General features: G+C 42.9%; 2 protein-coding genes across 2 annotated transcripts; one reads left to right on the plus strand and one right to left on the minus strand.

The window, feature by feature from the left end:
- Positions 1 to 916: 916 nt before the first annotated feature.
- LOC143475643 (E3 ubiquitin-protein ligase TRIM21-like) lies at positions 917 to 19,355 on the minus strand. The gene is made up of 7 exons (XM_076973519.1): positions 19,204 to 19,355; positions 18,426 to 19,015; positions 18,240 to 18,335; positions 17,900 to 18,133; positions 17,667 to 17,814; positions 2,379 to 2,405; positions 917 to 2,272 (listed from the first exon to the last, which is right to left on the minus strand). Exons 2-7 carry the CDS (start codon positions 19,011 to 19,013, stop codon positions 1,716 to 1,718), a joined length of 1,650 nt encoding a protein of 549 aa, XP_076829634.1. The 5' UTR covers positions 19,014 to 19,015; positions 19,204 to 19,355; the 3' UTR covers positions 917 to 1,715.
- A 1,805-nt stretch (positions 19,356 to 21,160) lies between these two features.
- On the plus strand, positions 21,161 to 22,710 carry LOC143475440 (ubiquitin carboxyl-terminal hydrolase 37-like). Its single transcript, XM_076973298.1, has 5 exons — positions 21,161 to 21,262; positions 21,451 to 21,627; positions 21,852 to 21,983; positions 22,096 to 22,197; positions 22,668 to 22,710. The coding sequence occupies exons 2-5, from the start codon at positions 21,542 to 21,544 to the stop codon at positions 22,708 to 22,710; spliced, it is 363 nt and encodes a 120-aa protein (XP_076829413.1). The 5' UTR covers positions 21,161 to 21,262; positions 21,451 to 21,541.
- Positions 22,711 to 23,688: the final 978 nt, after the last annotated feature.

Consider the following 23,688-nt stretch of genomic DNA (forward strand, 5'->3'; position numbering starts at 1 on the left):
ATTTTTACATTTTACAGATGTGAGAGGAGTGGGATGTCCACATTCAATCAAGATCTAAATCAGAATTTTTTTCCATTCCAGTGATTGGCCAGCTCAAAAGAAATACTGTAGTGCTTTACATTTGGTAATGAGAGGCCCTTGCCTTCTTAGGTTCATGAAGTTTTTACATTTGAAGATTTTCTCCCTTTGAAAAAGTAGTTTAAAGTTTAAATCATAACATTCACTCCACAGGGTTCTAAAGTTCTGCATGAAGATCAGTCCTTTGAGTTCCCCAACCTCATTGCTGCCACAGCCACAACTGTGAAATGTCATTAATGCATATATGAGGTGCATTTTGGCAGAGTATACTCAAGCCCTTGTTGCGGAAATAGAAGGCGTGATCATACAGAAGACCTGGTGTGCTACAGGCTGTTGGACCAAAGTGCAACACCTAGTGGTGAGGTTGCAGATTGCAACCAACTGAATAGACGGTTTCAGAAGCAAAGGCAGAAGATGCTTTGAAAATGAACTTTGAGAATGTGTCACTGATCCACACACATGATCCCATTTATTTAACAACTAAATCAATAAAGTACATCAGGATATTGGATTGTATAATATTGTATGTGTCAAAGCATTATTCCATTTCTGTCCTTACATTTAACTGAACACGGTCCTTCAAAATACAGGTAGAATCTACTAAGTCCCTCTGCAAATCAACTTAACTATCAGGGCAAGTATCAGTTATATGATCAAACTCACTCAGGATAATGATCTGTCAACATGTCAGTTCAGTGGCCAGATATCCGCACCCTAAAAAAAAACCTGCCTACAAGAGACTTAATGTGTAACTAGCTGCTCTGTGGCATAACTGTTAAGTGTCCCGTTTTGGCTGGGAAAGTCCTGTATTTTACCGCTCCGGCCCGGCATTATCCCGTAATTTCATTTTCCCGTATTTTCAGTTTTCAATTTTTTTTTTTTTAAAGCATTCATGTGCCGCTCCAAACAGAATTGCAGTAGTCTGGGTGGCAGTTCTCGCGAGGCTAGTGACAGAATTTCGTTTGGCGCGGCACATGAATGCTTTAAAAAAAATAAAAATTGAAAACTCGCGGGTTTAGTCACATTTGTAGTTCAAAACATATTTGGGGTGTTTTTTCTTCACTTTTTGCCACTCCAAAGATGTTTTCATCTCTCCTACAGCCTCGATTGCAGCTATATGCAAATAACCGACTATGCAAATTATGCGATGACGTCATATAACCCTAACCCTAGCTCTGTTTTTGTTTCAGTATTTTTGTTTCAGTATTGTTTTTGCCTTGTTAGTTGCTGAAATTCAACACTATGGGGCACTGAATATATTTAGCAAATTAATTATATTTGAAAATGGAAAAAGGAACAATATAATCTCATTTGATAACACTGAGATGTGGATTTATAGAGAGATTTGTTGTTGTGGTGACCGGCGTCGGCCAAAGGAGGATGGGTTCCCCCCCTGAGTCTTGGTTCCTCTCAAGGTTTCTTCCTCATGCCCTTAGGAAGTTTTTCCTTGCCACTGTCGCCCTTGGCTTGCTCACTGGGGGCTAGGACTCGGCACTTGTAAAGCTGCTTTGTGACAACAACTGTTGTAAAAAGCGCTATATAAATAAAATTTGATTTGATTTGAAGTTTTCACTAATACTTTTTATGGGGAAGTATAGGAAAATGTTTTTGAATGTAAAAGCACCATCTATATTAAATCATAACTGGGATCTGATCTCATCAACAGGACAGATGATCAGAGGGGCTGAGTTTTTAAAGCTGTAATTGGTGCAGGGACTGAATATAGGGTAGAGCTTCTCAGTGAAAGACTGACCAGTGAAAGAGTAGATATGAGACCGGGCCTCAACATCATAGAAGGAGACCAGACCCTCCTCATAATCCACAAACACTCCCACCTTCTGGGGAGCCTGTTTCAAGGAGAGGGTCTCACGGGGAGAGCCCAGAGCTTTATATTCCGTCTCATTCCTCAGCCACACAGTCCAGTATCCATTCTCAGGGCTCAGAATAATCTTCCCCTTCCTGTTAATGGACCCTCTGACCACTCCTAAATCCCAGTCTATGTTCCCTTTCACCTGCACCTCATAGTAAAATCTCCCTGAGGAGAAACCCTCCTGTCCCAACACAAAAACACAACGGTTAAACCTCTTGGGGTTGTCAGGGAGATTCTGTCGTATGCCACCATATCTCACTCGTTTCCCATCAGCAGACAGGATGAGATCAGAATGAGCTGTATTAGGGTCCAGAGTCACATCCACTGGGAGAAAGAGACACAGTTTAAGCCCATTTGAACAGTACACAGTGTTTAATAGTGAAGACACGCTGTATATATTTAGTCATGTGATCAGTGAGAGTCCACACACCTGCACACTGTTGAATTCTCTTCAGCTCTGTTAGAAAAAGAATATCATACACTATCAGTCACTCTTTGGATTTAAATATTCTTTATTTAAAGCAGGGGTGGCCAACCCGTCATACACTAAGATCCACTTTTCTTACTGTGTTACGGCAACATACATGGGCGAGTGTAGATTGTTGAGCGGGGGGAGGGGGGGGTTGGCGAGTGTAGATTGTTGAGCGGGGGTGGCGAGTGTAAATTATTAGCTGTGAAACAGTCAAATGCGTGTTTTCCACTACGCCGGTTTTAAAAGTATTAGCGGCTCGCTAGGCTTGTAAACTAACCGCGCACCACGAAAATGTAGCAGTGTGTCGCCCCGTTTGTGCAGGTGAGCCCGCGGACCGGCTGGGGAGCCAGATGAAACCAGGCAAAGAACCGCATGTGGCTCGCGAGCTGCGGGTTGGCCACCCCTGATTTATAGCTTGATTAACGTAAACCATATAACCAATAATCCAGAGAATGAAATACCGTATTTTCCAGACTATAAGCCGCTACTTTTTTCCCCACGATTTGAACCATGCAGCTTATACTGAGGTGCAGCTTTTCTGTAGATTTTTTTCACCCGTCAGGGGGCCGAGCAGAAAGTGACTCAGGTGGTAGGTCAAAGTTGTAAATCAAAGAAGAATGTGCTCAATTTCATTTAGCACATGCAAGCAACAGGCACAACGGAGAAATGTTTTCAAACCAACATCGTGCCAAATTCCGAGTCTCCTCGTTTGCACACGCATAAAGACGCTACAGATGATATTAGGGAGTTACAGTGACTATAACTTAGTTCATTGAGCACTCTAGGTTTGTCCTAACTAGATATTTAGACATAATACTACTGTAATACTGCGAAGTCGTGGTCAGAGGTATAGCCAGTGTGTATTTTATTTAAAATAATTAACACCCTTGAGCCAGTGTGGCTTTGGACATAGATAATGCCGTGTTGTTTGCTGTGATTGATAATTAAAGTCTAGCTCTCATTTATGCATAGAAACATAAATCGACAATATAATCTGTAGCGTCTTTATGCGCGGATAAACGAGGGGATTCGGAATTCGGAAGTGAACAAAGAAATACAAACTGAAAAAGTGCACCTGTAGCAGCATGTTTGCAATAAATTAACAGATTTCAGCAAATGCCAACTCTTAACCAACATTATGTGCAAACAACAAACAAATAAACAAACAACAAACAAAATGCATTATCACAGGATGATGCAGAAAAATTGGTACACGCCTTTGTTAGCTCTAGATTAGATTACTGTAACTCACTACTGTCAGGATGTTCAAATAGGAATCTAAATAAACTTCAAATAGTTCAAAATGCTGCAGCCAGAGTTCTGACCAGAACTAGAAAATTTCAGCATATTAGACCAGTCCTATCAGCCCTGCATTGGCTCCCAGTTAAATTCTGTATTGATTTTAAAATTCTATTATTAACTTATAAAGCACTGCATGGGCTTGCTCCTGAATACCTCCAGGAACTTATTTCCTACTATGAACCCCCAAGTCCACTAAGATCACAGGGTGCTGGTCTTTTATTAGTTCCACAAAATAATAAGGTAACAGCAGGGGGAAGAGCCTTTTCTTGTAAGCCCCCCCAGCTTTGGAACAACCTTCCAAAATGCATCCGGGACTCTGACACAGTCACAATCTTTAAGTCTAGGTTGAAAACCCACCTATTTGGTTTAGCGTTTGATAATTAATATTCCCCCTTAGATAAAGGTACAGATCCAGGGGTTCATAGACGAAGGGTTTTATGGTAGACTGGGGTGCTGGTGCTGTCATCCTGTCACTGCTCGTGGTCACTCCAGTTTGTTGACGGTGCAGTGGATGGATGCCATTGTCTCAGAATGCCCCCAAGCCTATGTTACCTTCTGGTTCTGCCTTTTTTAGCTAGGCTGTAATAATTTAACTTAATGCCGGAGTTGCTGCCACACTCCAGAAATGTTTATAATTTCATCTGTCCTGTATATGTCCCCGTACAGCGCTAATTCTCCCTGTTTTATTTTCTCCACATGGCTGCCCGCCTGCTCGTGGAAAAATGAGATGAGGAGAGACAAGCGATCCATCCTGTGCCAGCCACCTACTGCCTGACCGGATGAGCCTACACCATGATGGACATTATTACATCTTTTCCTTTTCTTTGTCTAAATTGTTGTTGTTGTCATGGTGACTGGTGTTGGCCAGAGGAGGATGGGTTCCCCCCCTGAGTCTTGGTTCCTCTCAAGGTTTCTTCCTCATGCAAAAAAAAAACGAGTTTTTCCTTGCCACTGTCGCCCTTGGCTTGCTCACTGGGGGCTAGGACTCAGCACTTGTAAAGCTGCTTTCTGACAACAACTGTTGTAAAAAGCGCTATATAAATAAAATTTGATTGATTGATTGATTGATTGAAATATATGGTACCAAACAGGGGCGGACTGGGGAGAAAAAGTGGCCCGGGAGTTCCTGACAGTTCCTGATATATATATATATATATAGTGTGTGTGTGTGTGTGTGTGTGTGTGTGTGTGTGTGTGTGTGTGTATACATATGAATCTATACATGGCAAGTAGTGTATATGACGGCGTTTATTGTCATATGGACAATATTAATTCCAGCAATAATATGATTACAAAGCCACATAGTGGCTTTTAAATAGTCCACCATAAGACCACCAAACAAGTTGTTTTACGCAAAGTGCATCCTAAAGAACAACCTACAACTCTAACGTGGGTATTTCTTCCTCTTACCTATTTGTGGTGGTTAGTTTTAATCTAAGAATTTTAATAGCTTAAAAAAAACAGTGCACAGTGCTCTGGAACCTTTAAGAGCGCCACTTGCGTCCGTGTTAACCGTGTTAACGTAATTTGTACATGGTGCTTTAGACGTTGCAGAGGCGACAGCAGTACATTTAAAATAACATGTTATCTACAATTTAAACTGCTGTATGTTTTCGTAATCCGGCCCGGATTTTCTGGGACAAGTTGGTTTTTTTCTTTTTTTTTTTTTTTTTTTTTTTTTTTTTTTTTTTTTTTTTTTTTTTTTTTTTTTTTTTTTTTTTTTTTTTTTTTTTTTTTGGCCCACCTCCACCCCCCCATCTTTGGAGGACAACTTTGTTTTTATGTACAGATTTAAATTATAACAATTTTGTATAATATATAGTGTAGTGATAACAATATATAATATAGTGATAGCAATATGCAAAGTGATAATTATTGGGGTTAGGTGGACCAAGAAAAGAGGGGGAGAGAGAGAATAAAGAGGGAAAAGACAAAGAGGCAGGAAAAGAAAGAAGAAGAAAAAAAAAAAATAATAATAATAAATATAGCCGCAAGCGGCGATTGGCGGGTTCACACACAAATAGGCATATTTTGGCCTCAATAGGCAAAAGGAAGCCCAAAAGGTCCTTTAGACCTAAAAGTGAAAAGAAGCTGTTTGGGTTTGGCCAGTGTGTGCTCTACAGATAGTGTGTGATGACATCTGCGTGTGTCAGAAAGGGAGACACAGAAATAGCACATCTGGCTAGGGCTGCATCTATGTGAACAATATAGGAAGGCCTATATTGTGTCTATACATGATTGGGCCTGTATATTACAGACAGAGAGAGATTGAGGGTGCCAGAGACTATGCTTTGTTAATTCACTCCTTGCACACCTTGCACGCCTAACATGACTGCCCATGTATTCAAAGTATGAATGTAGTCTGCAAAGCCTGGCATTACATGACTGACATGACTGGCATGACTGACATAACTGATATGACTGAAATGACATCACTGGCATGATGAACAAAAGTAATATGACTGATATGACTGACATAACTGGAATGAGTGACATGACTGGCATGACTGTAATGACATGACTGATATGACTGACATGACTTATGTCTGACATGACTGGACTGACATGACTGATATGACTGGACTGAAATGACTGACATGACTGGACTGACATGACTGTTATGACTGGACAGATATGCATACAAACTATACATACATTTAGGTAGAAGTGTGTGTGTGTGTGTGTGTGTGTGTGTGTGTGTGTGTGTGTGGTAGTGTATGTACTGAAACTATGACAACATATACTAATACATACATACATAAGTATACATAGAAACTATACATACATATAGGTATAAAGGTGTGTGTGTCTGTGTGTTTGTGTGAGAGAGAGAGACAAAAAAGAAGCCAAATATCAGTTTGTATGAGCATGTGTTAGTCACTGAGATATGGGTGGGTATGGCTAGGGAAGTGTCATTGTGAATGCTATAGGAAGGCCTGCTTGTGCCTGTATGTGTGTGTGCCTGGTTAATAGACACAGAGAGATCTAGGTAGCCAGAGAAATGTTTACTTAGGGCACAGAGATGGGAGGGGGAATGTGGGTGAGAGTGTGAGAGAGACTGAGAGTGTGAGTTTCAGCTTGCGTGCGTGTGAGAAGGAGAAGGTGACAGAGGGACTTTACATGCATTCTTATGCATTGTATATAATACTGCACTGTAGAGCCATACGATAACCGATTTAGATGAAACTTGACAAATTTGTTCAGGATGGGATTCTGAATGGGCTTGTGCATTTTGGTCAGAATTGGGTAAAATATGAAAGAGCTTTAAGAATATGAATATTATATGTATCGATGCTGTCCATTAAAAAAATATTTAGCAGGTATAAGTGTCCTCAAATTCAAAATCTTTGGATTGTTTTTTGATTTCACACTCTGTAGAGTATTATAAGACTTTGCTTGACATGATAGTATGAAAATCCTAGGAGGAGTATGAAAAATGATGATTTCAAACTATTATTAACTGTAAATAAACTGTGCATTTTTTAATAGGACATGTAATGGGAAAGTTGTTCGCACTACTGCAAGGAATCAAAAGAGTCCAATTGCATGTTCCCAAGTGGAATTATGTAGGGGATACACTTGCTTTTTTTGCAATAGCGCCCCCCAGTGGCCAATCGACACCCGGCTGGATTATGTCATAGGGGGCGTGCACTTGTCCACACCCAAGAGGTTTCGTGCAGATCGACCAATGGTAAGCCTGTCAAACGCGTGCCGATCACTGATTGGCCGATTACGTCAGCCATTTTGGAAGTATGGCATGTCTGCTTTAGGACCTGGTTTCCAGAGGCCCATAGATGATGTCTGTCAAGTTTCATGTGGATCGGCCAATCTGAGTGCATGGGGCAAATTTTTGCATGTTATAGCGCCCCCTAGCAGGTGAGGTATGGCAACCACTGCGAGCTGCCCCAGACCCTCACACGGAAGCTGTCTGTGAAGTGCCATCTCATTACATGCAAGTTTTCTTAAGTTAGAGTTCCATATGTGCAAAATTTACTATTGAATTTACACCCCCTCATTTGATTGGCTTATACTGACTAGGTAGTGAAGAAATTAGCATTTTTGTTGGATACATTTTAAAGTTCAGACTCTTCTGAACGTTTTGATACCACATATGTGCACGTATGTGAAAAATCCAGGGACTAGTTCGCGCTCAAAGATGTGTGTGATTTTGCACATTATGCAAATTAACTCGAAATCTAAGTGGGCGGAGCTTAATGGTTGTATATTAATTGTCCTATTGAATTTAGTCAAGGAATGCATAGGAACTGGAATTTTGGTTCTAGGACCTACGGTGTAGGAGATATGGACAAAAAGTCAATATGGTCTGCTATAGCGCCACCATCAGGCCAATTTGGGGTCCCTGTATGGGAATCTGGTCCTTGGAGGTAACTGAACCTTTTTGCCAAGATTGGGTTTTCTAGGCATTACGGTCTAGGCTGCACGATGCATTTTATGTCAAAAAATGGGCAAAAGAATAAGAAAAATATAGCCGCAAGCGGCGATTGGCGGGTTCACACACAAATAGGCATATTTTGGCCTCAATAGGCAAAAGGAAGCCCAAAAGGTCCTTTAGACCTAAAAGTGAAAAGAAGCTGTTTGGGTTTGGCCAGTGTGTGCTCTACAGATAGAGTGTGATGACATCTGCGTGTGTCAGAAAGGGAGACACAGAAATAGCACATCTGGCTAGGGCTGCATCTATGTGAACAATATAGGAAGGCCTGCATTTGTCTATACATGATTGGGCCTGTATATTACAGACAGAGAGAGATTGAGGGTGCCAGAGACTATGCTTTGTTAATTCACTCCTTGCACACCTTGCACGCCTAACATGACTGCCCGTGTATTCAAAGTATGAATGTAGTCTGCAAAGCCTGGCATTACATGACTGACATGACTGGCATGACTGGCATGACTGGCATGACTGACATAACTGATATGACTGGCATGACTGAAATGACATCACTGGCATGATGAACAAAAGTAATATGACTGATATGACTGACATAACTGGAATGAGTGACATGACTGGCATGACTGTAATGACATGACTGATATGACTGACATGACTTATGTCTGACATGACTGGACTGACATGACTGATATGACTGGACTGAAATGACTGACATGACTGGACTGACATGACTGTTATGACTGGACAGATATGCATACAAACTATACATACATTTAGGTAGAAGTGTGTGTGTGTGTGTGTGTGTGTGTGTGTGTGTGTGTGTGTGGTAGTGTATGTACTCAAACTATGACAACATATACTAATACATACATACATAAGTATACATAGAAACTATACATACATATAGGTATAAAGGTGTGTGTGTCTGTGTGTTTGTGTGAGAGAGAGACAAAAAAGAAGCCAAATATCAGTTTGTATGAGCATGTGTTAGTCACTGGGATATGGGTGGGTATGGCTAGGGAAGTGTCATTGTGAATGCTATAGGAAGGCCTGCTTGCGCCTGTATGTGTGTGTGCCTGGTTAATAGACACAGAGAGATCTAGGTAGCCAGAGCAATGTTTACTTAGGGCACAGAGATGGGAGGGGGAATGTGGGTGAGAGTGTGAGAGAGACTGAGAGTGTGAGTTTCAGCTTGCGTGCGTGTGAGAAGGAGAAGGTGACAGAGGGACTTTACATGCATTTTTATGCATTGTATATAATACTGCACTGTAGAGCCATACGATAACCGATTTAGATGAAACTTGACAAATTTGTTGAGGATGGGATTCTGAATGGGCTTGTGCATTTTGGTCAGAATTGGATAAAATATGAAAGAGCTTTAAGAATATGAATATTATATGTATCGATGCTGTCCATTAAAAAAATATTTAGCAGGTATAAGTGTCCTCAAATCCAAAATCTTTGGATTGTTTTTTGATTTCACACTCTGTAGAGTATTATAAGACTTTGCTTGACATGATAGTATGAAAATCCTAGGAGGAGTATGAAAAGTGATGATTTCAAACTATTATTAACTGTAAATAAACTGTGCATTTTTTAATAGGACATGTAATGGGAAAGTTGTTCGCACTACTGCAAGGAATCAAAAGAGTCCAATTGCATGTTCCCAAGTGGAATTATGTAGGGGATACACTTGCTTTTTTTGCAATAGCGCCCCCCAGTGGCCAATCGACACCCGGCTGGATTATGTCATAGGGGGCGTGCACTTGTCCACACCCAAGAGGTTTCGTGCAGATCGACCAATGGTAAGCCTGTCAAACGCGTGCCGATCACTGATTGGCCGATTACGTCAGCCATTTTGGAAGTATGGCATGTCTGCTTTAGGACCTGGTTCCCAGAGGCCCATAGATGATGTCTGCCAAGTTTCATGTGGATCGGCCAATCTGAGTGCATGGGGCAAATTTTTGCATGTTATAGCGCCCCCTAGCAGGTGAGGTATGGCAACCTCTGCAAGCTGCCCCAGACCCTCACAGGGAAGCTGTCTGTGAAGTGCCATCTCATTACATGCAAGTTTTGTTAAGTTAGAGCTCCATATGCGCAAAATTTACTATTGAATTTACGCCCCCTCATTTGATTGGCTTATACTGACTAGGTAGTGAAGAAATTAGCATTTTTGTTGGATACATTTTAAAGTTCAGACTCTTATGAACGTTTTGATACCACATATGTGCATGTATGTGAAAAATCCAGGGACTAGTTCGCGCTCAAAGATGTGTGTGATTTTGCACATTATGCAAATTAACTCGAAATCTAAGTGGGCGGAGCTAAAGGGTCCTAGAGGCTTTTTTGTTTGGTTTGATCCAAGGAATCCATCAGAAGTGGAATTTCGTTTCTATGACCTACGGTGTAGGAGATATGGACCAAAACGCAAAATGCTGCGCTATAGCGCCACCATCAGGCCAATGTGGGTCATTGTCTGGGTTTCCCTCATTGCACCTCTGGTGCACCTGTCTGACAAGTTTGGTGTTTCTGGGCCTTACGGTCTAGGCTGCAGTATGCGTTTTACAGCCTGAAAAATAATAATAATAAGAAGAAAAACTCGAGCAATTACAATAGGGTTCCCACACTATGTGTGTGAACCCTAAATAAGAAAAATACCAGCAATTACAATAGGGTTCCCACACTATGTGTGTGTGAACCCTAATAAGACTAGGGCTGCATCTATGTGAACAGTAAAGGAAGGCCTGCACTTGTCTATACATGATTGGGCCTCTATATTACAGACAGAGAGAGATTGAGGGAGCCAGAGACTATGTTTTGTTATTTCACTCCTTGTACACCTAGCACGCCTAACATGACTGCCCGTGTATTCAAAGTATGAATGTAGTCTGCAAAGCCTGGCATTACATGACTGACATGACTGGCATGACTGACATAACTGGCATGACTGTAATGATTTGATGATTTGACTGACATGACTGATATGACTGGACTGAAATGACTGATATGACTGGACTGAAATGATTGGCATGACTGACATGACTGATGTAACTGACATGACTGGCATTTCTGATATGACTGACATCACTGGCATGACTGACATATACTATACATATACTATAGATATGCATACAAACTTTACATACATTTAGGTAGTAGTGTGTGTGTGTGTGTGTGTGTGTGTGTGTGGTAGTGTATGTACTCAAACTATGACAATACATACATATAGGTATAAAGGTGTGTGTGTCTGTGTGTTTGTGTGAGAGAGAGACAAAAAAGAAGCCAAATATCAGTTTGTATGAGCATGTGTTAGTCACTGAGATATGGGTGGGTATGGCTAGGGAAGTGTCATTGTGAATGCTATAGGAAGGCCTGCTTGCGCCTGTATGTGTGTGTGCCTGGTTAATAGACACAGAGAGATCTAGGTAGCCAGAGCAATGTTTACTTAGGGCACAGAGATGGGAGGGGGAATGTGGGTGAGAGTGTGAGAGAGACTGAGTGTGTGTGTGAGTTTCAGCTTGCGTGCGTGTGAGAAGGAGAAGGTGACAGAGGGACTTTACATGCATTTTTATGCATTGTAAATAATACTGCACTGTAGAGCCATACGATAACCGATTTAGATGAAACTTGACAAATTTGTTCAGGATGGGATTCTGAATGGGCTTGTGCATTTTGGTCAGAATTGGATAAAATATGAAAGAGCTTTAAGAATATGAATATTATATGTATCGATGCTGTCCATTAAAAAAATATTTAGCAGGTATAAGTGTCCTCAAATCCAAAATCTTTGGATTGTTTTTTGATTTCACAATCTGTAGAGTATTATAAGACTTTGTTTGACATGATAGTATGAAAATCCTAGGAGCAGTATGAAAAGTGATGATTTCAAACTATTATTAACTGTAAATAAACTGTGCATTTTTTAATAGGACATGTAATGGGAAAGTTGTTCGCACTACTGCAAGGAATCAAAAGAGTCCAATTGCATGTTCCCAAGTGGAATTATGTAGGGGATATACTTGCTTTTTTTGCAATAGCGCCCCCCAGTGGCCAATCGACACCCGGCTGGATTATGTCATGGGGGGCGTGCACTTGTCCACACCCAAGAGGTTTCGTGCAGATCGACCAATGGTAAGCCTGTCAAACGCGTGCCGATCACTGATTGGCCGATTACGTCAGCCATTTTGGAAGTATGGCATGTCTGCTTTAGGACCTGGTTTCCAGAGGCCCATAGATGATGTCTGTCAAGTTTCATGTGGATCGGCCAATCTGAGTGCATGGGGCAAATTTTTGCATGTTATAGCGCCCCCTAGCAGGTGAGGTATGGCAACCTCTGCGAGCTGCCCCAGACCCTCACAGGGAAGCTGTCTGTGAAGTGCCATCTCATTACATGCAAGTTTTCTTAAGTTAGAGCTCCATATGCGCAAAATTTACTATTGAATTTACGCCCCCTCATTTGATTGGCTTATACTGACTAGGTAGTGAAGAAATTAGCATTTTTGCTGGATAGATTTTAAAGTTCAGACTCTTCTGAACGTTTTGATACCACATATGTGCATGTATGTGAAAAATCCAGGGACAAGTTTGGGCCCAAAGATGTGTGCGATTTTGCACATTATGCAAATTATCTCGAAATCTAAGTGGGCGGAGCTAAAGGGTCCTTGAGGCTTTTTTGTTTGGTTTTAGCCAAGGAATCCATCAGAAGTGGAATTTCGTTTCTATGACCTACGGTGTAGGAGATATGGACCAAAACACAAAATGCTGCGCTATAGCGCCACCATCAGGCCAATGTGGGTCATTGTCTGGGTTTCCCTCATTGCACCTCTGGTGCACCTGTCTGCCAAGTTTGGTGTTTCTGGGCCTTACGGTCTAGGCTGCAGTATGCGTTTTACAGCCTGAAAAATAATAATAATAAGAAAAACTCGAGCAATTACAATAGGGTTCCCACACTATGTGTGTGAACCCTAATAATAAAAAATAAAATAATAATAATAATAAAATAAAACACGCAACCAGCTCAAATGACCACTGCAAAGAAGAACAGGAAGTAAACCAAATACATATAGCACAAATGAGTGCAATGTATGGGTGTGTGTGAGTGTGTGTTTATGTGCAACCTAAAAATGCAACATAGGATAGATGTATGGAATGTACTTACCAGCAAGGGTGGATAGCTGCGACAACATTCCCCCAGAGGCCAGAGGCGGGCAGAGAAAGACCCGGGAACCCTACCCGCCCACGGCCCCCCAAGGAGCGGTGGAGTACCAGAGCCGCACTTCCCAGAAACCCTCACATGCCCGCCCCCGCAGGCGGGAGAGAGAGACCCCGGACAGCGCCGCACCAGCCAAGGAGCGCAGGCCCAGGGGAGCCGGAGGGAACAGAGCCCCCCCCCCCAGGATGCCCCCCCGTCGTGGGCCAGCGGCAGAGCCACGGCGCCACTCGCCCGGAAAGCCACCCAACACCCGGCAGGGCCCACCTCCCGCCGAGGGGCACCCGGCCGCCCCGAACCACAACCGCCCAGGGGAGCGGGCCAACCGCCCCCACGCCGGGGGGCCAAGCCGGACCCCGGAACCCCAAGGCGCCCCCCCTCTGGAGCGGTGCAGTAGCCTCAGGGGAGCATCCGGGAGCGAACCGGGCACGACCAGCCCCCGACCCAGAACCAGCTGTCCTCACCCACACATCCAAACCCAGATCCACATTCGCCCCTGCACAGCCCCACCATGCACACACCCACATATACTCAAATTCACCCTCACACCCAGACCCCACACACATATACCTACACGCACATTTACCCCAACACAATTCCCTCACACATTCGACCACACCCATACACACTCCTGCGCACACACACACACACCCAAAGTTACCTACACATGGCCACACATCCCCTCCCTCCAACACGCACCCACCCATCCACCCACTCAAGAAGAGACAAGGACAAAGACACACACCTATCCAAACCAGCACGCCCTCTGCGGCGGGTGCAAATGGCTGGACCAGCAAGGACCGGCGGCAGTAGAGGAAGGAAAAAGTTGGTTTTTTTTCTGATCTCCGCTGCATAGGCTACTGTCAGCCCGCATCAGCTGGCCCAGTCCGCGGCCGCGGTCCAACTCGTTCATGTGTTTACAGGCTCAGTCCGCGGCCCGGTCCAACTCGTTCATGTGTTTACAGGCTCAGTCCGCGGCCGTGCTGAGCAGGTTTGCCTGACTGGAGCGGGGGAGGTAATAACACCGTTAAACAGCAGCGTGACTACGGGCCGGGGCCGCAGTGCGCGGCAGTGGCTCCTCCACGGGCTGGGTTAAACCACCGGCGGCCCACCGGCCCACTAACCCATCGGCCCACCGGGGAAATCCCCGGTAGCAATGTATGCCAGTCCGCCCCTGGTACCAAAACAGCTTCCACACAAGAGTAGAATTATGTGCTAGCAGCTGACTTAAAACAATATCCTGGGAATAGAACTCCTCAAACAAAATCAGAAATTTACCAAAATCACAAACAACTTTTCGTACACACATTCAGAATTCTGTGCCATCAGCTCTAATTAAAAACAATGCTTGTATACTTCAGCATATTTTGAATAGCTAATAACTTAAACGCCTTACTTATATAAAGTTGTTGACTGGAGGGGGGGATAAATTGTTAAATTGGGGGGTTAAATTGGCGAACGTAAATTGTTACCGGGCAGGGTGTAAAATGGACACAAATTAAGTATTATATCGCAATCGATCGATCAACAGTGGTTGGCGCCAGAGCGAACTAGTAACTCATTGAATCATAGATGTGGATCAGAGGTAAATAAACTAGATTTTTTTCAGCGTGAGAAATCGTATGTGTGGCGTGAGAGCGTGTGAAGACAAAATGCGTGTGTCTCACGCTCAATGCGTGAGAGTTGGCAACCCTGCCAATGTGTGCAGCAGGGCACGAAAGCCCTGGTTCTCAATGACTGAATACGGACGCAAATCCTTCGCTGTGAAAGTTGAGATAGAGTTAAGTACAAAGTGTTTTTGTGAGGGTCTCGCGCGGTCGATTTGTGAGGTCGTGCACCTCTCGAGTTTTGTAACTTCGCGTGCGCCGCGCCTCACCGCAATGAACAAAGTCATGTTTGCAGGGTTCATACACCTTAATAAGGTGGAATTAAAGCACTTGTACGTCACTTTCAAGGTCCATTTCGATATTTCCCAGCACGTTAAACTCAATTAAGTTAAATATTTATACATATACTCGTAATAATTCGCTTTTTTTCACATTATGTAATGGTTTATTTTTAAAACGCCCAATCTTAACATCTTCACGTTCTCTCATGTTTCCTCCTGGAATTACAAAACGTAATACAAGAGAACTGTTCAGTCAGACAGCTATTTGTTGTAAAACAAAGTTGTTACAATTTCAAGCATTTTCAAGTACTTTAGCCTAAATTCCAGCACTTTTCAAACCTTTATTACTTTATTCATTTAATGTACAAGACACGTTTTCTTTGAAGGAAGTTTGTTTTTATCTGTTTGCTTGTTGAAAAATGTTTTCACTTGAAATTACTGACAGATCCATAAGAAAATATTGCTTTATTCATTTAAGCATTAAGGGCGTACTCACACTAGGCTCTGTGATCCGGGCCCGGGCACGCTTCCCTGCCGAAGCATGGTTCGTTTGGCTAGTGTGAGCGCTCCAACCGTGCCCGGATCAGTTAACCGTGCTCGGGCCCGCTTGAAGAGGTGGGCCAGGGCACGATTCATGTGGACTTGGGCACGGTTAGCTTCTAGTGTGAGCGCTATCCGTGCCCGGGCCCGCTTGGTGCCTCGTGTGATTGGTTCATTTCGCTGGAACTCAAATATGACGTCAGTGACGCTCACGTTAAACAGTCATAGCGGCAAAGCGATTAGCAGACAATCGTTGTGTTAAATTATCGATAAATCTGTGCTTGCACCGTGTTTCTCCACTCCCAAAACGACTCCAAAAATACAATAAAAAGAGAATCGTGAACTCCATAGTGTTGTGCGAGCGCGCTTTTTTCCAAATAAAGTCACGTTGTGATGACGTAAGCGTGCTCGGGCCGGCTTGATAAAGCCAGTGTGAATGCAGGCCAGAGGGGGAGTGGGGATAACCGGGCCCCAGCACGGAACCAGCAAACCGTGCCTAGTGTGAGTACGCCCTAAAATAATATACACTGTGTTAGGTCTTGGTTCAATAGGCTATGTGCAATCATTTCAATATGTTTTAATAAACATTGAACCAGTCCGGCCCTCGGCTTGTAGCAAATTTGGTTTTTTGGTTATTTGACTTTGACATCCCTGACATAGAGTAAGAGAAATAAAATAAATAAATCAGGATTGCCAACTCTCACGCATTGAGCGTGAGACACACGCATTTGACCGTCTTCACACGCTCACATGCCACACATCAGATTTCTCACACCGAAAAAAAAATCTAGTTTATTTATCTCTGATCCATATCTATGAGTTACTAGTTTGCTCTGGCGCCAACCACTGGCGATCGATCTCGATATAATACTTAATTTGTGTCCATTTTACAGGCCGCCCGGTAACAACTTACGTTCGCTACCCCCCGTCAACAATTTACGTTCGCCACCCCCTCCAGATTCAAATCTCACTCCAAGCGATCTTGAAAAGTTGGCAACCCTGAATAAATAGGTAAATAGATAATTAAAATGGACTACTAAATAGAGGAAACCATACAACATTTACTCCCTATTGCAATGTACTCACAAAAAAGCAAAAACACACCGCAACTTCCATCGCAATTTTTTTGAAAAACACCCGCAACATCAAACATTTTAGCCCGCAACAATCACAAAAAAGGCCCGCAAAATCCTGGTGGGACTGATTATGTCTTGGTTCAAAAGGCTATGTGCCATCATTTCAATATGTTTTAATAAACATTGAACCAGTCCGGCCCTCGGCTTGTAGCAAATTTGTTTTTTTGGCCCTCGGTGTATTTGACTGACATCCCTGGTCTAGACAATCGATTGTTGTCATTTGTGAATCGATTCTGAATTGTCCACGTTGCGCATCGAGTTGCATCTAAGAATCGTAAATTTCCCGCACCCCTAATTTAGATACGCTTTGATCGTAAAAACAGTATAGAAAAAAAACGAACAATGTTCTCGTGCGTGCGTACAGCGTGAGAAAGAGCAATCGCGTTGCCGAGATGGGCTGCGGTAGAGGCTGTGCTGCCTCAGCTTATCGTACACAACACTCCACTGTGCTGCCACTGCTCCTCCGCGCAAAAAAAAAAAAAAAAAAAAAAGTAGGTCATAACTCCGGTCTGTCGTTAACCAGACCGGTCGTTAAACGGGGACTCACTTTATTCAGTTCAGTAGATATATGCGGCTTATACAACATTTTCCATTAAAAAAAAAAAAACTTGGTAAGTGCTTATATTGAGGTGTGCTCTATAGTCCAGAAATTACGGTAAATTGCAACTAGATATGTAGACGCACCATGTACCAATAACCTCATTCCTACACAATCCCTCTACTCAAAGTCACAAGGTCTCACTGATCAATAAATACTTACCAATCTCATCATTCTTCTCCATCTCCTTCCTAACTGTTTCCTGGAGCTGACACAGAACTTTCCTCAAAGGCTCTGGAATCAGATGAGTGTTAATGGTGATGTTGGTCCAGTCCCTGGTGTGTGGAGGGTTACACAGGGACGGGTACATCTACAGGAGAGAGGAAAACTCCCTCAGCATGGGGAGAGCTGATGTGATGTGCTGCACTGTTATTGAGAACCAGAGGGACTCTGACCTGTAGGAGGTGGATGTGGTCCTCAGTGTGGGAGAGATGATCCAGCTCAATGTCTCTCCTCTTTAGTTCAGTGATCTCCTGCTCCAGGTCTTTAATGAACTCTTCTGCCTGCCTCTCTGCTGCTTTCTGCTTCTCCTCCAGCACCTGAAGCAGCTCAGTCCGACTTCTCTCAATGCAGCGCAGCAGAGAACTGAAGACCTCCATGTTGTCTGCTTTCTCCTTCTCTGTGTTTTTCTAACAGGAGATACATGTAATGGATTTTATTTTATGTTTAGCGTGCCTGGATTACTAATACTCCAGATGAACAGTAGGCCACTGCTGTGATGAAGTTCACACTCACTTTACTGACTTCCACAGACTCTCTGATTTCCTCAATCTTCTTCAGTCGGTTCTGGATCATCTGCTGAACTTCCGTCTTTGTCATTCTCAGTTTAGTCTATGGCAAATGGACAAAGCACAATAAAACAAACTCATTCAAATCATAATTCATTAATTTCACAGTCAAATAATTCTACATCTCTGTCACCTTCCTCTGTTCACTCTCAGTTTCTATGGGAACAGTGGTGTGAGTTCTGTGGTCTCCCTCAGTGCAGAACTGACACACACACGTCTGGTCGTCTCTACAGAACATCTCCAGGGGTTTCTCATGTTTCTGGCAGATGTAGTTTTCCAGGTTCTCCACAGGGTCCATGAGTTTGTGTTTCTGAAGTTTTGATGTAGTTTTATGGAGCTCTAGGTGTCTTCTGCAGTAGGAAAGCCCACAGTCCAGACAAGATCTTAGAGCCTCCAGCCTGTTCTCAGTGCAGGAGTCACACAGAACCTTCTGACTCTTGGAGAGACGTTGATCTGCAGTGCTGTTGGACTCCACCTGAAATGCTTTCTTGAACTGAGCAGCCAGTGCAGAGATGAAAGTGTTCACACGCAGCTCAGGCCTTTGAGGGAATTCCTCCTTACAAACTGGACACTGGCAGAGTGAACTGTTATCCCAGCACGTTCTGAGACAGACCATGCAGAAGTTGTGTCCACATGGAGTAGAGACTGGATCAGTGAACACATCCAGACAGATGGAGCACTGGAGATCATCTTCATATAGGACACTGCTGGAGGAAGCCATGCCTGACAGACACACACACACACATTATGAGAAGGTGGTGAATGCACAAACACTACCCATATTTTTACACTCATTCATATCAACCGAAGACACAGAGCACATTGTTCTTTAATTAAAAAATTCCAGTGCCCCCCACGCCATATACAGAAATAAATATAAACGTAAAAGTCAGAATCACTATCTGTTTTACCTTTTCGCAGAAACACTGCAGACTAACACGTTCTACCTCTTACTGCACTGGATTTAATTTTTCGCAGAAATTCAGATTAGCTGTGAACTTGATTGTGGCGTTGACACGTTTTTTCTTTTAACTTTCGTTTCAGAGTAAAACCCCGAGACTCCGCCCACCAGTTCATTTTTATTTCATGATGAAGTTACAGATTTTGGCCGCCAGGTGGCAGACGTTTGCTCAGGATTAATACTTTCAGAATTGTATTGTTGTACGGCTGAACGCAGGGGCAGACTGGCATACATTACTACCGGGGATTTTCCCGGTGGGCCAATGGGTACCAAAAACAACTTGTCCCAGAAAATCCGGGCCGGACTACGAAAACATACAGCAGCAATGTCACTTATTAATACAAGTAGTCATGAACTGGAAAAGCCTTGTCCATACTAATGCCACATTAATGATATCTCCCTGTTTGTATCCCACGAGTGACAAGTCAAGAGAGAGACGCCAGTTACACACTGACACTGCTGAGGGTCTAACTCATCATGTGATCCCTCCGCGACACGGTTCACACTACTGAAACGTGAAAATATAAGTCCGCATTGCTGTAAAGATGGAGCAGTCTAAGCCAGGGTCTAAACAAACTACGAAACGTAAAGGTGGTGCTGAAAAGCTGAGAGAGAGAAAAAGACAAGCTGCAGAGGTTACTCACTGAGTGAACAATGTAGGTTTCAGTAGCTTTCCAGTTGTTTTTCCCATTTATTTGGTCAGAGTCAAGTTGTTAAGTTTGTTAGTTATTTTGCTTTGCTATGTGGCTTTGTAATCATATTATTGCTGGAAGTAATATTGTCTATATGACAATAAAAGCTGACATATACACTACGTGCCATGTATAGATTCATATACAGTATATATACATATTGTTGGGATTTTTTTCTCTTGACCCAGATGGACCTCAACACTGCCCCGATGAACCGATTGGTTTTGACTGAGTGACCCAAGCAAAGTTTAACACCAAAAGTTATTTTCAGATCAATTTATATAGAATAAAAGCGAGTACAAAATAGCCAAAGTGTACGTGGTACAAACTCTCCAGTGCACTGGTGCTAGTTGTCTACCTAACCCAAGTGGATCTCAGCAGCGTCCGAGCGGAGAAGCCTCCCGTGCTGGGGGATTCCTACAATATATATTGTATATATATATTCCTACAATATATATTTACACACACACACACACACACACACATACAGATATCTGAGGTGTAGCACCTCTCCGGCCCCTAGGATAGCAGCAATATCGTAGAAACGGAGGAAAATTTGCACACTGGTCGAGAGAAGACAGGAAGCTAACACTCGGAGTACTCGAGGGTTCAGGGAAAACAGGACAAATCCAGCAGCCTCTCGTGTGTAGTGCTCGCCATATTGCGGGAATAGGGCGTCCACGACATAACCGGTGAGCACCATGTCCTACAAGAGAAGTGTCTAGGTAGGCCTTGAGTTTCACAATAATGCCACCTCGTTTCCCTCGTTTTTTAGAACGCTTTTTCCGAGGTTGTAAGCAGGGAGAGAACAGTAAATGTGCAGGAACTTCAGCAAGCACAGATGGAAGACTGATATGTTTCTTGCCTAAACCAGGATTTATTGATATTACAGAGCCCTAATATTAAGAAAAGCCTGGCGATTATAAACAATCATAGCAAATACATTTTGGCAAAATACACATAGCAATAAAGTAATTATAATCAATAAATCAAATAGGCGAGAGAGACGAAGTTGACGGCATGCCACCACAGGCGCCATCTTGTGCACCAGTAACTAAGGACAAGTGCCGAGTCCTAGCCCCCCGTGAGTAAGAAGAAGGAGAAAAAGAAGAGAAAATGATGGAGATTTATTAAGGTGTCCTCCAAAGCGTCTCACAGTCGTGTGTCATCTGGGGGACACTCCATGGACGTCACCTCATCCACCTCTTCGTCTGAGGGACACAACTCAACACCCCCAGCTCCTACCTCTTCTCCTGTGATTAGTTTCCACAATACCTTATCTGCTCATCCTGCTCATTCCTGGCCCTCAGCTCCCAGGTATGAAAAGCATTTCAGCCTTATGAACTGTTTAGTCACGTGTATGTTTTTGTCATAAATCATGAGAAACTGAAAAAATAAAAAACAGCAACAAAAAGTGTTTCTTCACAACTGTCTAATGATAGGTAAATGAAAATTTTGTGTACAACACAAACTCCATGTTCATCTCACACTGCTTTCTCATTCAGATCGGTGGCAGATCAGGTGGAGACAGCAGCTAGTGTGCAGACAGAAGCTTGTGTGCAGACTCAAAATGTGTTGCAACCACACATCCCCGAAATGAAGCCTGAGAGTGGCCAGGGTGAGGGCGAAGGCCACGCCCCCACTGTTTCAACTGTCAGAGACACCGACATTCAACAGCTCGGGTAATGATACGCAGCATATTTGACATTGTATGATTGTACAATTTACACAGATGAACCTATCTTTATCTATAATACAAAAACACACACACAGCAGTTAAAGGAGCAATACGTAATTTTTGTACTTCTTCTTCACAATATGAAACAGCTAGTATACTGACAGCTAGTGGCCTGGAAGTTTCACAGAATGTGTACTAAATCTATTTTGAAACGTGAATGTCTCTTAGATTTCCCAACATTGGGAATACGTGCTACATGAATGCCACTCTGCAGTGCCTACTGAGTCTCTCCTCCTTCTGGAGACCCATCAGAGCTCAGTGCTTCAGCTGGACGGATCCATTCAGCTGCCAGATGCTGAGGTACCCGAACCAGAGGATTTATGTGTCTAAACGTTTTAAATATGAGTGCTTAGGGGGTTGTTGTGATGCTGAGAGATATAAATCACATTGGACTTCCTGTTGCTGTGTGTAGATGTTTCGCAGATCTGCAGCAGGCCAGGCTCACCACTCAAAGCTCTACAGAGAAGATGCAGCTCCTGGGGGCCCGTGCTGGGCGATTCCTACAATATATATTGTATATATATATTCCTACAATATATATTTACACACACACACACACATACAGATATCTGAGGCTCACCATCTGCACCGAAGGGATTGTGACTACTTGGCCGGGGAACAAGAATTGTGACTACTACTGTAGAACTGTAGAACCACCCTGCGCACCACGGACTGTGCTAACGGGCCGCCCAATGGAGGATGGGTTCCCTTTTGAGTCTTGGTCCTCCCAAGGTTTCTTCCTATTCCCCACCATCTAGGGAGTTTTTCCTCGCCACTGTCGCCTTTGGCTTGCTCATTAGGGATCTGGACCCATACGATTGTTAACCTTGTAAATCCTGTAAAGATTGTAAAGCTGCTTTGTGACAACATGTGTTGTGAAAAGCGCTATACAAATAAATTTGATTTGATTTGATATAGTGGGCCAGTCTGTCAGGAATTCCCGGGCCACTTTTTCTCCCCAGTCCGCCCCTGTTCATGTCTCAGTTTAGTTCACGGCCTCAGGGACCAGGAGACGAAAGTGTTGTAAAAAATGTTTAAATTAAAAATATGCAAATAAATGTTGCGTTTATTATAGGAAATATAAATCACATTACAAATACATTAATCCTTCGTTTATCGCATTCTGGAGATTCCAGAACCATGTTACATGGTTATGTTACATAAACCTTTCCCATTCACTTAATAACCATTTCCACACTGTTCTGTGCATGTGTGCTTGTCCAGCGAGCAACCAGTTGTGTCGTTTACAATCTCATGTAGGCGAGTAGAGTCTCGATGCTGGGTCTCGTTTCCCAGAGTAAATATGCACTATTTACTGTAATTCCCACTATTTTATTATTTATAGCATTCCTTTATTGTTAGAATTAATACTTATAGTATATGTGTATACATTTTGGGATTTTGTCATGTAAAAAAATAATAAAATATATATTTTTTTCTGCAGATCGATTCCACAGACAACCGGTGAAAAAGCAAATTATTTTCCCCCATTAATATCTTATAAAAACACGCAAAATATTGAATTCACAAAAGCTGTGAAAAGGCACGGTATCACTGTAACATAATACAAAAAATAAGTATGAACTAACCTACAACTTGTGCAAAATAAATATTAAATTAAGAGCAAAATTAAGATAAAAACTGTACATTCAGAAGAAAATATCAACTTAAATGTACAATCAAAAAGAAAATGTGAGTGAGTCGCAGCGCAAACGTAAATCACGACCTTAGCAACAGTTATCTGGGTGACTACGTTCAGTGAACGAATCAGAGAATGAACTAGACATGCATTTCCTGAAGGAAATACATAGTGCTTGAAAAGAGATGCAAGTCTCTGTGTGTGTGTGTGTGTGTGTGCGTGCCTGTTTGGAGTTGGTATAGAACAGAGGTAGGTAGGTGTGTGTGTGTGTGTGTGTGTGTGAGGTAGGTGAGCCCTCAGTACAGTGAACGAATCACTGAGCATGCGCAGTTCCCTCGCAATGAGAATCCCGCCACCAGATTGGCG

This window comes from Brachyhypopomus gauderio, chromosome 14, assembly GCF_052324685.1.
Source record: "Brachyhypopomus gauderio isolate BG-103 chromosome 14, BGAUD_0.2, whole genome shotgun sequence".
Lineage (NCBI taxonomy): Eukaryota > Metazoa > Chordata > Actinopteri > Gymnotiformes > Hypopomidae > Brachyhypopomus > Brachyhypopomus gauderio.